The sequence below is a fragment of the Amblyomma maculatum genome, chromosome 11 (assembly GCF_055883805.1).
Source record: "Amblyomma maculatum isolate TAMU_Amacu chromosome 11, ASM5588380v1, whole genome shotgun sequence".
Taxonomy (NCBI): domain Eukaryota; kingdom Metazoa; phylum Arthropoda; class Arachnida; order Ixodida; family Ixodidae; genus Amblyomma; species Amblyomma maculatum.
This window is the reverse complement of record NC_139354.1, coordinates 52,746,938-52,761,701: the sequence shown is the minus strand read 5'-3', so window position 1 is coordinate 52,761,701 and position 14,764 is coordinate 52,746,938. Positions and strand designations below refer to the sequence as shown.

General features: G+C 43.3%; 1 protein-coding gene across 2 annotated transcripts in view; it reads right to left on the bottom strand.

The window, feature by feature from the left end:
* Positions 1-14,764, bottom strand: part of LOC146173806 (tenascin-like) — a 63,814-nt gene that overhangs the window by 26,295 nt on the left and 22,755 nt on the right. For both annotated transcript variants that reach the window (XM_084583869.1, XM_084583870.1), the window contains exons 2-4: positions 4,978-5,041; positions 3,139-3,417; positions 966-1,241 (exon numbers count right to left, since the gene is read on the bottom strand). In XM_084583869.1, the coding sequence (XP_084439995.1) occupies positions 966-1,241; positions 3,139-3,417; positions 4,978-5,041 (619 nt within the window). The remainder of the gene's footprint in view (positions 1-965; positions 1,242-3,138; positions 3,418-4,977; positions 5,042-14,764) is intronic.

Genomic DNA, 14,764 nt, shown 5'->3' with positions numbered 1-14,764 from the left:
TGGAAAAGTGCTCCTTGCGACCGCGTGCAACCACCCCAGTAACGTCATTAGGGCTTGCTAAATTCTCACTTGACGCAGGCAGAACGGGGCGTGGTGGTGCACTGTCGCGACATACTTCTCATTTTCGTGGGCATCGGCGTGCGTTGAGTTGAGGGGGGAGAAGAAAAGCATCGTTTTCGATCGCCCATATGTTCGGTGCTAATGAAGATAACCTAAAAAAAGTTACGTTGCAGAGAGTATTGATGGGATACCTATTTCCCAATCGTGCTCGTTTTCTGGTTCAAGTAATTATAGCTTTTCATAGGCCCTTTAAGGTCAGACCACGATCCAAGTAGCGCAGTAAGAACCAAAGATGTTTCTGTCCGGTTGAAGTAGGAGTTCCCTATCGGTGTTGTTTTTCTTGGTGTTCTCGGGAATTTCGGGCGTAATGCATTCGATGTTGAAGTTCTCCCATTGCTTTCTAGAGAAATGTGGAAGTTGTTTCAAGCTAAGAGGTTAAGGAGCGTCCACATATTTTCAATAAAGTTTACAATGCGAGTGTATTCTGTGAAAATGTTGGATTAACTTTCGTGCTGCATTAGGAACCGTACTGATATTAAGTCTTCGAGCTGCTTTTTACAAGAAAGAAACTGGTTTTACAGCAGTGAAGCAGGGAGTGTTACGTAATCTTACCTTGCGCGGAAACATTGAAATATGCGATTAATTAGCAATCACCTTTTGAAAGTATTCTATAAATAGGTAACTTCACATATTTTTTTGCCATGCTTTGCTTGCGTGTTGTTTTCATCCCCACCGTGGTCACGCCAAATAACTGAAAAAAGTAATGTTACCTTAAAAGTACGAAGTAAAAAAGTATTCATTTTGCCTGACATGTCAGGTCTTCGCGAAGTTCTATATTACTCCAGTTTAAATCCCTCCTTCAATAGGTCGTAATCTGCAAGCTTTTTTCCCTGAGTGCTACTCACGTAGAGGTAACGTTGCGGCGTTGTCCTTGTGAACGTTTCCCTTGCATGTCCGCCCCTTCAACGTGGCTTCCGCCTGGGCGCTCACTGTGTACATGGTTCCCGGCTTCAGATCATTGAATATGTGCTCCAGTTCATCGCCCGGAACTGTCTCGTTCTGGCACGGTTCCTCCACAGTGCAAAGGCTGAACTCAATGTTGTCTTTCCACTTCCTGCCCCACAGCGCCTTCAGCTCTCTGGGGCTTATAGCAGTGATGGTAAGGTCCTCCAGGTCGGGAACTGTAAACAGAGGAAAAGCGTAGGTTTTTCTTTTAGATGACTGCAGCGGAAGGATAGGGCTGGAAAAAACTGATATCTTCCTTATCGGTTTCTTACTCTTGGGTTATGAAGTGAAACTCGTTAGGGAAGCGTGACTGTAGACCACAAAGCTGCCGTCTCGTTTGAAAGCAGCTACATCAACTTGGTAACTGCTACCGTTCTTGGCCATTTGATGTCTTAATCCGCTAGAGCTTGAAGCAGTCGTTTTGTTGATGCAGTCAGATGCACCCTCGGTGCAACCATCAGAGCGACCGACAGCCGCCGTCCACTGACCCGTATAAAGGCAGGTATCGCGTCATAACTATCCGGTTGCCGCACCAGTGGCCATAGGCCGGAGGTATCGAGAAAGAAGGCGCACTCCGAATAGCGGCAGCACGGTTACTGAGAGCAAGGTCCGTTGAAAACTGAACTTTGTTCCACGAAAGGAAAACTGGTGTGCCCCTCGTGGCACTTTCGCGGGTGGCACATTCATGTTATGTTGCTATGCTGTGGAAGGCCAAGGGTAGAACAAGAGGTAGATGCCTACAGTATGAAAGAGAAGTGAACAAGAGTTGATGTGGAGCCTCCTTTCGCAATTCAAGCCAAGGTTCCGGAAAGAGGGCTTGTCTTCGTCTGGACAGCGGGATCATCACTGGCGGGGTTTCAATAAATAGTAAACAGGCTTTTGATTCCGAATAAGAAAAACAAGGGAGGAAGAAAAGAAAGGAGGAAATGAGCAGGGTAAGGAGTGAAGGAATGTTTCAATAAGCATGTATTCCAGGTGCAGAGAAATTCATATTCAAGGAAACCTTATTTCACTCATTGCCATGCTCTCTTTAGGTTAAAACCTTCCTAAACTCATTGCAAAAATCTTGCACTCGTGAGATGAATTCGCGTAACTTCTCGAGATTTTAATACATGTGTCTGCGCAGACGTTGGATTACGTTTTGACGTCAACATAATATTACTATTCTGCTAGTTAGGCCTAGTCCTTATAAAAAGCTCAGTAGGGACAGGCGCAAGTCAGTTCAGTGTCGCATGTTGGAGAGGAGTCCCGACAGGCCAATGTCGCCGACAACAGCACGAAAGAAAAGGAATAAATAAATTATAACGGGCACACAAACACGAAAATAGAGGTAGAAGATAGGAAATGCTTTGATCAATAAACTCTTGAGCGAAGCTAAGTTCATTCTTTTAATTTTGCTTCTCCTTCCCTACCTTTCTCGCTTTTCGTCGTCAGAAGCAAAAGCATATTTAAACCCCAATAGTGAAGATCGCGCTCTGCAGACCAAGACAAGTCCCCTCGTCGCCACCTTGGCTAAGCTCACGAACTGAGACTCCTCCTCGAGTTTTGATCACTCTTTTTTGAGGCATGTGTATGGTATTTTTCACCGGGATATATATCCTCGCCGGACATTTCCTGCAGTGCGCTTTCGGTCAGCGAAATGTTTTTTCTAGGGCTTATTTCGTGAGTTCCCTTTTCATTTCAGAAGGCTGCCTCAAACCACAACCACAACACTGCAAAACGCGCACGTGCCATAGCTGTAGCAACGGCGGATATCGCGCGCATGCGTAGTGCACGAGATTCTTCACCGACAAATGTTCTGTACTGTCATGCATGTGCAGGACACAAAATCGTACTAATCCGGAGAATGGTATGGAGCGCTTCACTACGTCGCAGCTTCACTGGTTGTTCCAAGGCAACCCCCTTCACTAAACGAAATACAGCTTCACGCTGCAAAAGAGCCTTCTCTCTAGTGGCGAATCTCGCGTAGTGAAAACGTCACAGCGGCTTGAAAAGAGAAGCTGCTTACTGATGATAAATCATTTTCTACTTTTTGGTTCCTTGTTACATTGAATTACATACTGTGATACTTACTCTTGGGGTACGTCGTAAATGTCGCTTGAGCCGGTGTGCTGTACTTCCCTCCTTTATAAGCAAATACGCTTTCTTGGTAAATGGTGCTGTACACTGCGTGATCATATACGATGCCAGTTTCATCAGACAGAATCGACTTGTTGAAGCAGTTGGATCCATCCTCGAGGCATAAGACAGTAAAAAATCCATCAATATTTAATAGCTCCAGCGGATCGTATTCCCAGGTCACTTCCACTGTGTTGTTGCAGAAGACGCGGGCATTCACGTTGGTAGGACTTTCTGTAAAAAAGTGAGATAGATTATTTACTTCATTTCCAAACAATTTTCAGTGCAGGAACTGTTACCTGACGGAAAAATTAAATCAGGTTTGAGAAAAATATTGTTTCCGAAATGTACAGATTCCTGTTAGGGACAAGCAGGCTTCTGCGCAACTGAAGGCATTGGTAAATATAAATTACCAAATGCTAAAGCTTATCACAGTTAACCTATAAAATATAATTTTGGCATAGGTTTCTTGAATGCATTTAGCTCCACAGTTGAGCAGACTTCGAGCATTCATTATTTTCGAAGTAAATTTTGTCAGTATATTCATTCCGGTCAAATATCTGTAGGCATAGGAGACTTTAATTCTCAACATTTTTGACCTGGCATAGTCTTCTGTTTCGGTTGTGTCATTGAACTACGCGCTTTGCCCCGCACGTTTATGCAAAGTGTGGCCTTTCAATGAGGCGCTAGTAACTGTGTGTTTGCAGTCATTGTAACCTTTTTGGGCTATTTATAGCAGTAGCTTTCTTTTATAACCTTAGCCTTTGGAACATTTTCTCGTATTTGATATGCGGAAAAATAAATTGGTGAGCCAGAAACTCTCAGAGAAAAGAACTGCTTGCGTATAGCTAAAGTTTCATTGATTAATTTGTTCTTTCAAGCTATGCAATTAATATCAAAATAAGTTTTGTGGATATACCATTCGGGAATTCAATATTTTTTAGTTCTCCTGTATTGATACAACGACAGAGCAAAAAGGAAGTTCTGCCGCGGCAAGCGCAGCTGCCTTCGACGGGTACGTAAAGAGAAATTGAGGCCCAATTTCTTCCTACAATAAATGCACTCCTATATGGGTCTGACCACTACAGTAGATGTAAAACGGCGTATACGCACTTAGCGGTGCAGGTGCGGAATTGTTCCATCCATAATAGAGTAGATTATTTCTTTTAAGCACGTCGTACACACGACGATCGAGGGAAGGATGGAGTTGCTGTGTTTTTTTATTATAGAAATATCTATCATAGGCTATATCATAGGCTCTGCCCTATCGCAAAAAGTGTCCTTGAATATTTTACAAGATAGTCTTGTCACTATTAAGACTGCCTGTATACCGGCTGGGAAATATATTTACGTGTGGCAGAAACATTTCGTTGATATATAAGTCCTTGCTTCGTAAAAAAAAAAAGATATTAAAACGCAGGCATATTTTGGTATGAATTTCTTCTTTAATTGTAGTATGAATTTAAAACACAAATAGGCCTAGTAGGCAGGTAAGCACAAAAACGTTCGAAAGCTCCTGCGAATTTTGTGTGAGCAAAAAACAAAGGTCAGAATGGGTTCTTACAATTTTTAAAGGCTCGTGCATATAAATATGTCCTGTTAGAACAAAAAACAAACGAGATTTCTAAACGTATTTCTAAACATAGGCTAAAAGAAAATCATATAAAAGATCACAAGTTTTCATCACATGGAGGGACAACTTACACATTGTAGAAAGGTCCGTCAAAGCGGACGTTACTAATACAGAGCAAGAGCAAGCTGTCTGTGATAGGTTTACAAACAGTACTGTCTCACCAATGTGTTTTGCTCTTCCGACGCCGGTCTGGAAGTGCTCTTTTGCTCCGGGTCCAGTACGCTCCTGGGATATTTAGAAAAATTTCCTGTCAAATCGCCACGCTCATATAAAGAACCTATCATCACTCCAACTTAGTTCAGGTGTGCAAAATAACTTTCCCGTATATTGCTTCTAGTGAATGATTGAACAATCTGCCACTGCATATTTGTGCAATATACTTGAGCTAGAACCTAAAAAGAATTTTTTTCAGTGGAGATGATGGCAAGGTGAATATAATGAAGGCAGTTAGTAGGACAAAATAACCTCTAAACTGAAAGCACTGCTTAAGCAAATAATGACGTTCGCAGATAATGCATTGTAAAACACTACCGCGGCCACTATTTTGCAAATCATTAGATAAACACACAGATAGTACTCTTACATTTTCACTAAATGAATTACACTTTTGAAACGGTCTTCGGTAAGAATAGGTGATGAGTGGGGAGCTGATTTAGAAAGATTTTTTCCTGAATTTCTCTTTATCTCGGATTAAGTCAGGAAGTATGGACACTCAAAGATATCTTCCAGTGCAATGTATGTATGGTCTCATTCTTTCCTGTATAAGGAAAAAGACCTGTTCACGGCACAAAAAATCTGCCTCTCAAGTTAAGGCTCTACTTTTTGCTTTCGCTGTAGTTAGCCAGGTTAGAACTTTGTTAGAAAGTTTGCATTGAGCAGAATTTCTCAAATACACCATTTCTTCTGGTGTATTATGACATACTTTTCAAAAAATAATGAGAAGCACGGGGTAGGGTCTCAAGTAAGAGGTCGACACTAGCAGCATGAATCAGGTTACTTATTAAAACTGTCGACGTTATATGTAGCTACACCTAGCATAACATGCGAAGACAACAGTTTGACGCATGCAGTACGTTTAGTTAGGTTGTAGATGGCCATGAGGCTGCCCCCGTTTTTCTAGACCATTGTTTTTCACGTTGCTTGGCGTTGATTATCTCAACCTCCGACAAATACTACACAAGATCAGGTTCTTTATCCATTTCAGCGCAGACTGAATTCACGCTGCTCCCCAGGCGAGATTGTACGGTTAAACACGCGACAGATACGTCAGTGTTGATTCCATGAGTAAGTTTGATATGTGGAAAGGCAAAGGCAAAGAACTTGAAATAGATGACCTCATTGAACAAGCCGATCAGTCTGTAACCAGCCACGCCACCTGCCTTCTGCATGAAGAGCATTACTGAGAAGGACCGTAATCAGTGCTGGCTAAGGTTTCCGAAATGATTTAAATAGACAACCGCAATTTAAGTAACCCGTAAGAGCGTGCCTGCCTGGCCTAGTGGCATGTTTAACTTACGATCCAAAGGGCTCGGAAGCCCGCATTTGGATTTCATTCTTCAGTCTCAAGGGTGAAGTCAAGGTTAGCAGCGCGTGCCAGTCCGGACATTTCATGCGGCCAGGTGCTGTCACATAAATCGCGAGCAATAAGAATCTTGCCGCGTCGTCTGTGACAGTCATCCTCACAGATCTAACAAAGGTCGACGCTTCTCAGCAGGCGCTTCCCGTTCTAATTTACCCCGTGATGTACTGTTCTCGCACTAAAAGGTTTAGTAGAATAAACACTGAATATAAAAGAGCTATCAGTGCAAGACTATGAAATAATAATAATAATAATAATAATAATAATAATAATAATAATAATAATAATAATAATAATAATAATAATAATAATAATAATAATAATAATAATAATAATTGGTTCACAGGAAGGGAAAGGCGTAGTATCTGTCACACTTGCTATGTGGACACCTGAACCGCGCCGTAAGGGAAGGGAGGAAGATGGGAGCTAAAGTGGAAAGAGAAAGGGGAGCCGTAGTGGAGGGCTACGGAGTAATTTCGACCACCTGAGATTCTTTAACGTGCGCTGACATCGCACAGCACACGGACGCCACTTCGTTTCACCTTCATCGAAACGCAGCCGCGGTGGTCGGGTTCGAAACCGGGAGTGAGTGAAAAACGTTTATTTCTGATATGGCGATTACATAATCCGGCACATTAGTCGGGCGTGTTACCACTGCACCACCCCGGCGGGGTAGACTATGAAATCAAATTTGCCTATTAGAAAACAGATTTACTTTTAGAGCACAGCCCTTTGGCGCCTGTTTCTGGGTTCCGCGGCATCGGCGTTGTCCCTCGTAACCAGCTCCACTTTCACTCCCACATTCCTTCCTTCCTTCCTTCCTTCCTTCCTTCCTTCCTTCCTTCCTTCCTTCCTTCCTTCCTTCCTTCCTTCCTTCCTTCCTTCCTTCCTTCCTTCCTTCCTTCCTTCCTTCCTTCCTTCCTTCCTTCCTTCCTTCCTTCCTTCCTTCCTTCCTTCCTTCCTTCCTTCCTTCCTTCCTCTTCCTTCCTTCCTTCCTTCCTTCCTTCCTTCCTTCCTTCCTTCCTTCCTTCCTTCCTTCCTTCCTTCCTTCCTTCCTTCCTTCCTTCCTTCCTTCCTTCCTTCCTTTCCTTTCCTTTCCTTTCCTTTCCTTTCCTTTCCTTTCCTTTCCTTTCCTTTCCTTTTTTTTTCCTTTCCTTTCCTTTCCTTTCCTTTCCTTTCCTTACAGCGCGATTCAGGTGTCCACAGAAACAAGTGTGATAGATACTGCGCCTTTCCATTTCTGTGAACTAATTATAAAAGGCACGCTTCAGAGCACAAGTGAAAGACGCGACCACACATGGTACACACTGCGAAGATAATTCACGAATAATGCGCGCGTCCACACCGAACTGCAGGGTAACATGTGCAGTAACCGGGAATTCAAACACTCAAATAGAAAAGCATATTTCGATGTAGCTTGCATATATACATCCAGTTCACCACGGTAAAAAAAAAAAAGAAAACTTGCAATTAAAAAAAAATTCTCGAATGGCATCGTTTCAGCATTAAGCTCATTGGCGCCTGTTCCTGGGTTTCGCGTCGTCGACGTCGTCGCCGTTATCCCTCGTAACTACTGTGCTCGTAACCAGTTGTCTCTACTTGTATATACATATCTTGCTCGAATTCGTCCACCTCAATCTACCGAAATGCTGAAACAGCTGACGAGCTTCGCTCAAATTTCGAATTAGAAAGTACTGTAATCGTTGCAAATTTTTTTTTTTTACTCAACCATGAAAAGGTAAGTTATTGACTAAGTTGGTGATGATGTTCCATATCCACTGACACATATCCGCGAACTGACTACCGCCAGTCAGCGCTGTGTTTGTCTTTATTTGTTTCTTCATATTGTCCCGTTTATCGCGTTGTAGATACGATATAAAGTATGTGACGAATGCTCAGATCTCGGACTTGGCATCCAGTGGTAAAATGTTGGGGTCATTTTGGAGTATTCTGAAGCCATCTTTCGTATTAATTTTGTCTTATGCAATCCCTCAGCTCCCCGACAGAAACTTCCGCAGGTCTCATAGCAATGGAAAAGAACCAGGTGGCTCAGGATGGATCCCCATGTAACGCTGACTGCCAGAGACGAGTGTGGTGAGTCCAACTATCATGCAGTGTTTCCAATTCAAAAATAAAGAATTCACAATGAAAAGCCCCCAAAACAACTAAACATTGCCGAATTGAAAGGTTGCATTGAAATGCTAATATATTCCGAAGCTTAATTTCAACTTTATTCTGTAAACAATGTAACAAATCTTCTAAACATATGTACGGAACCACAGTGTTCTCTTTTTTTTTGTCTGCAAATAGCTTATTCTGCGTAATATCTAGCAGTCTTTCTAAAAGCTTATATTAAAGTTGCAAAAGCAGCTTTTCTTGAATACGGATTGCTATTTGCTGGCACTTCGATTTGCAGAAACAAGTCGTCTACTGCACCTTGGTTTGCGGAATAGTGTGGGTGACGATCCGCTTCAAGCGGATCGTCACCCATACTGCACCATAATATCGTGCTTATCCCTTAGATTACATTTGCGAGAAATTCTAGTATGAAGAGCATTTACTCGGCCTTCGAATTCCAGCTCGAATAACTAAGACGGCATTGGTGATCTCACGTTACATATAGGATACATTTCCTAAATTTTAGGTGACTAAACGTGCGTCAGAATTCTGTGCTTTACCAAAATAGCGTTAGCATGGAGAGAGAAAATTCGGGCATCGGAGAGAACAAATATTTTAAGGTTGCATTCATGTACTAGTTCACTTTATCTCAGAATGTACCCATGCTGCCAAAGCTTTTCCAGCTAGTGAAAATGGGCTTCTTCGGCACTGATATTTTTCATGATCCTCGTTATTTCTACACGTCGCCCAGACGACGCTTTACCTACACAAAGGGCGTTCATTTGCATTCGCAACTTACAGTACCCGGTGTCGAAACTTTTGGTTCCGCAGTCACTCTTTCCTAAACTTCTGCACATATTTGACAGGTCCTAGATCGCAGGACAACATGCACGCCATGTTGGTTAGAATCAACAATTGCATGGAAGTGTTGCATAAATAATTTCAGTCTTACTGGGCGCGTTCGAAAATTTGCCATCTCGACATCTCAGTGGCATTATGAGCCTGCAGGGACGTACTCGTGCAAAAAAAGAATACACTATAGTAAAAAGAACTATGGTAACAGAGGAAAACACCCAGAGGAAAACCAACGGGGCCAAAAACCGCTAAATATTTCGAATCGTGCAGTACAACATTTCTACCCGCCAAACAATGTAAAATCCCAGAAGGGTGCAAATACAGGCCGGTTGGTGCATGTTCAAGAAGAGAATAAACAGCCCTACGATGACGACGACTCTTGTCCCCATCTACATAGTACTTTTCTTCTTGAACGTAATACCCACTAAATTTCCGACAAAAAACTGCTCTTAAGTCAAAACCTTTGATTCTTTAAAGGATCTATGATATTATGTTAGTAAACTTCACCAGAAATAATACTATATTTCCAACGTAAATGATAAGAAATCATATGTGAAACTAAACGAGGAATTCGCAAGAAAGTATTCAAGGAACGAAAGTAATGTTAGTCGCGGATTTATGATCTCAGCGGATTCGATGAGCTCGGATTCGACGAAGCGGATTCGACGAAGTAAAGATATTTTATTTCTGCTGCAGTTCGGAAAATTATGCTACTTTTATAGTCGAGCACATTAGCGTGTATGATGTCTTGCTGCTTACTAGAACAGCATGTGAATACAAACGCGCTCACAGTAGCAAACTAGCGCTAAATGGTTTCTTTTTTTATTGCGAAAGCAATACTGCTACCACTTCGTGCCTTTGGCGTGTCGTGGCGTCTCCATACATGACCTTGCACGTGACCGTGTGACGTCACGCCAGACCGAGAGACGCCAGACAGAGAGACGTCACGCCAAACCCAGCTCGCACCATCGGATGGTGGCGGGGACTCCTTACAGGAGCCGCCGCGGTGACGTCACGCCATTTTCATGTGACCGTGCGACGTCACGCCAGACCGAGAGGCGGGGCCCCAGCTCGCGCCATCGGATGGTGGCTGCGAGTCCATACATAGCGCTGTGTCGCAGCCGAGAGAGGGCGCTCGCTGTTTGTGACGTCACGCCAGGAGGATAAATGGGGCTGTGGTTCGGCTCCTTGCAGTAGTCGGGGTGCAGATGCCGAACAAGGCGCAGCCAAGGGTATCGCTTTCGCAATCTTCCAGGCTTAACCAAGCTAAGCCTTCAGCCAACTGTTTTGGAATGTGAAAGCCTGTAATTGTTGGCTCACGAGAAAAGTTCGGGGTAGGAACCCGCTTACTTTTCCGTTCAACAGCAAGTGGATCCTACATCAGTAATTTTCCAAAGATGACAGGTCTCCTGAACATATTTAAGGGAGCTCTACTATCGTCGATAAATTTTATATGCAATCAGCGGGCAAAAACCGAATTTTATACCATTGCCTAAACCCCTAACAGCCCGAATGACAATGATAGAAATGGAAAAGATAAAGGATTGCGAGCACATCTGGCTATTGTGAATAATGTGGCTGGATTGAATTGCATTGGGGAGTTAACTTGTAGTTCAGGGCTCCTGATTATTTAACCAACGGGGGTATTTAACGTGCATTGGCATCGTACAGTACACGAGCGTCTTCTTTTAAGAAGGTGAACGTCAAGAAGATTGAATATAATTGCCCGATCTGGGTTTTCTTTCTTTACAAAATCATTTTTGTTCTAACTGAGAAGTGTAGTGCTTTAACTGGAGGTCTTATTTATTATCAGAAAATGAGTGATAATATTGCTCAGGTCTAATACCCACTTTCGACAGGCAGATATACACGTGAAGAAGTGACAGAGAGAAAAGTAGAATGTAAGTGGTGAGATATCAGATCTCATTAATGCACGTAGTGACAGTCAATGTCGACCACTGAACATAAATAGCTTGGGGAAAAAGATTAGGGAGGAGTGAATTCGACAGTTACTTTTCATCATAAATAGCAATTTATCAGTACCCCGCAATACGATTCTATAAAAGGCTTTATAATATCAGCAATAAACCGTAGTGCTGACGATAGGATTCAAAGCAAATATAGGATACCTTCAGCAAGAAAAATGATAGGTGTAAAACAAAAGTATCCAGCATTGAGAGTGGGGTCCGGCAAAAAAAAAAAAAGGAATAGGCTATGCGTCCTAGCATACGAACATTCTAAACAATCGAACATTCAATCAAATATCCTTCTTGAATTCGATTATTCCAACACGTAAAATGGTATTCTTTTAAAAGCATTCGAAATGTACCTAATTTGTTATGAACTGCTTGAATAAATTTCAAACCACTGTCACAAAGTTTGAATAAAGTCAGCTGTAGCATGTTTATTCGACGACTGCTCAAAACAGAGAGTCCGCCGACACTGCGCGCCATCTTCCTGGGTTCCGTTTGCACCGGACGATGGGATTAATGGTGCTAAGTGGTCAATTTGTTTGTCAGATGTGACATTTCTGACTAATTAACAAGTCAGATTTTAAGAAGGCGTAGCAATCTCGTCTTTACATTTGATATGGGAAACCATGGCTCATACGTCCTATTTCACCTTTGATAGAGCGCTGGCTTCAGTTCGTTCTTTCTAGTCCCAAATAAAGTGTTAATTCCTTGTAGATGCATAACGTTATGTTCATAAAGCGAGAATATTTAATTTGTTTTTGGGCCAATAAAGTAAATGCATGTTCCGGGTTTAAACAGCTAGACCTTGTATCTACAAGGTAGCACTGTGCCTTTGTACCCCTGACGGTACTTCATCATCATTATCATCATCAGCCTGATTATACCCACTGCAGGGCGAAGGCCTCTCCCATATTTCTCCACTTAATACCGTACTGTGCTAGCTGCATCCACTTGACCCCTGCGAACTTCTTAATCTCATCCGCCCACCTAACTTTCTGCCGCCCCCTGCTACGCTTTCCTTCCCTTGGAATCCAGTTTGTTACCCTCAGCGACCATCGGTTATCCTCTCTTCGCACTACATGTCCTGCCCATGTCCATTTCTTCTTCTTAATTTCTACTAGAATGTCGGTAACTTGAGTTATTTCTCTGATCCACTCTGCGCGCTTTCTATCTCTTAATGTTACCCCCACCATTTTTCGTTCCATAGCCTTCTGGGTTGTCCTCAACTTAAGTAGAACTCTCTTGGTTAGCCTCCACGTTTCAGCCCCATAGGTGAGTACAGGCAAGATGCAACTGTTGTATACTTTCCTCTTGAGCGATACCGGTAAGCTGCTAGTCATAATCTGCGAGTGCTTGCCAAATGCGCTCCATCCCAATCATATTCTTCTTGTTATTTCCTTTTCGTGGTCCGGATCTGCGGTTACTACCTGTCCTAAGTAGACATATTCGCCTACTACTTCCAGTACTTCGCTACCTAATGTAAACTGCTGTTCCTTCCCGAGGCTGTTGAACATTACCTTAGTCTTCTGCACATTGATTTTCAAGACTACCTTTCTACTTTTCCTGCCTAGGTCATCAATCATTATTTGCAGTTCATCCCCCGAGTTGCTTAGCAAGGCAATGTCATCAGCAAATCGCAGAACTGAGGTATTCTCCATCTACCCTTATCCCTAACTGCTCCCATTCCAAGTCTCTGAATACTTCCTCTAAACAAGCTGTGAATAGTACTGGGGAGATTGTGTCTCCTTGCCTAACACCTTTCTTTATGGGAATTTTGTTACTTTCTTTATGCAGAACTATGGTTGCTGTGCAGCCACTATATATATCTTCCAGCACTTTCACGTACGGCTCGTCTACCCCCTGATTTCGCAATGCCTGCATCACCGCCGGCGCTTGCATGCTCCAAATTATTGCTCACTGGGGAGATTGTGTCTCCTTGCCTAACACCTTTCTTTATGGGAATTTTGTTACTTTCTTTATGCAGAACTATGGTTGCTGTGCAGCCACTATATATATCTTCCAGCACTTTCACGTACGGCTCGTCTACCCCCTGATTTCGCAATGCCTGCATCACCGCCGGCACTTGCATGCTCCAAATTATTGCTCACTTTGTACTTATGTTCTGAAATGTAACGACTAATAGTACAAATTCTGGATCCATATTCGAGTCGGTAAGAAAGCTACACTATCCGTAATCGATTTGGTGGAGTTACGTTTCGAAGCCGCTGTCCAAGCTGTCACCCGCCGTGCTCGTCCAAAGAGGGGACGGTCAGTTCAACTGCTTGCCTTCGAAAGGGTACTCCTCTCACCCGCCGTGCTCAGATGCACTGACCGGCGGTCTGTTGAGGTCTGCCAGCTGAGAGAACCACTCGGAGTCGAACGAGGTTACAGCATTTTTATTGTAACTCGTCTCTTCTCCCCCAAATGACCCCTGATACTTCATTAAATAGCCTGGACAAACAAAGATTACAACGCTCAGCCATCAGGAGCGAACTAAACTCCCTGGCCGGGGCCAACAGGCTCCAACATGGTTCCTCCTCACACCCGTAGTGTTCAAATCCGCAGCCGTTCTCACGTGCGCCCGCGACAGACAGCCCTAGTCCCTTGGGAATGAGCTTTCTCACTCTCTCTCTCTCTCTCTCACACACACACACACACACACACACACACACACACACACACACACACACACACACACACACACACACACACACACACACACACACACACACACACACACACACACACACACACACACGCGCGCGCACACGCACACGCACACGCACACGCACACGCACACGCACACACACACACACACACACACACACACACACACACACACACACACACACACACACACACACACACACACACACCGCTGATGGCCTCCGAACCTTCGGCAGCAGAGATGCGCTATTAGCATCTTTTTCGGTTTTCGAGAAAGCTGTTTGCATAAGTTAGTTATGACATTGTATTAAACGTCCAGATGAAGGTATATGGCTTCTGGTTCGGTTAGGTTAGCGTGGTTTAACATCCTAAAGTGACGAAGGCTATGAGAGACGCCGTAATAGAGGATTAATATGGCTTCTACAGGGTATGTAATTTAACGGAAAGATAAGTGACGCAATAACGAAATGATAAGTCACGTAAATTATAAGATAAGGCGTACATGATTCGCGAAGCAGAAGCGAGTCATACATGCAGATTGGATTAGGAAGTTTGCTAGGCAAAGGAAGCTACAGGTGCCATAGCAAAGCGTGGCTTCAAGGGATACAGATGAGGTACTAAATTTCCTGCAGTGTACGTAGTTTGCCTGATGACAATATCACGATAGTGAAGACAGGTTCTTCTGTGCCATTTTCGTCTCGGATTTACAGAATTCACAGATACCGGAGAGGGAAGAATGACGAATTATCTATAAGC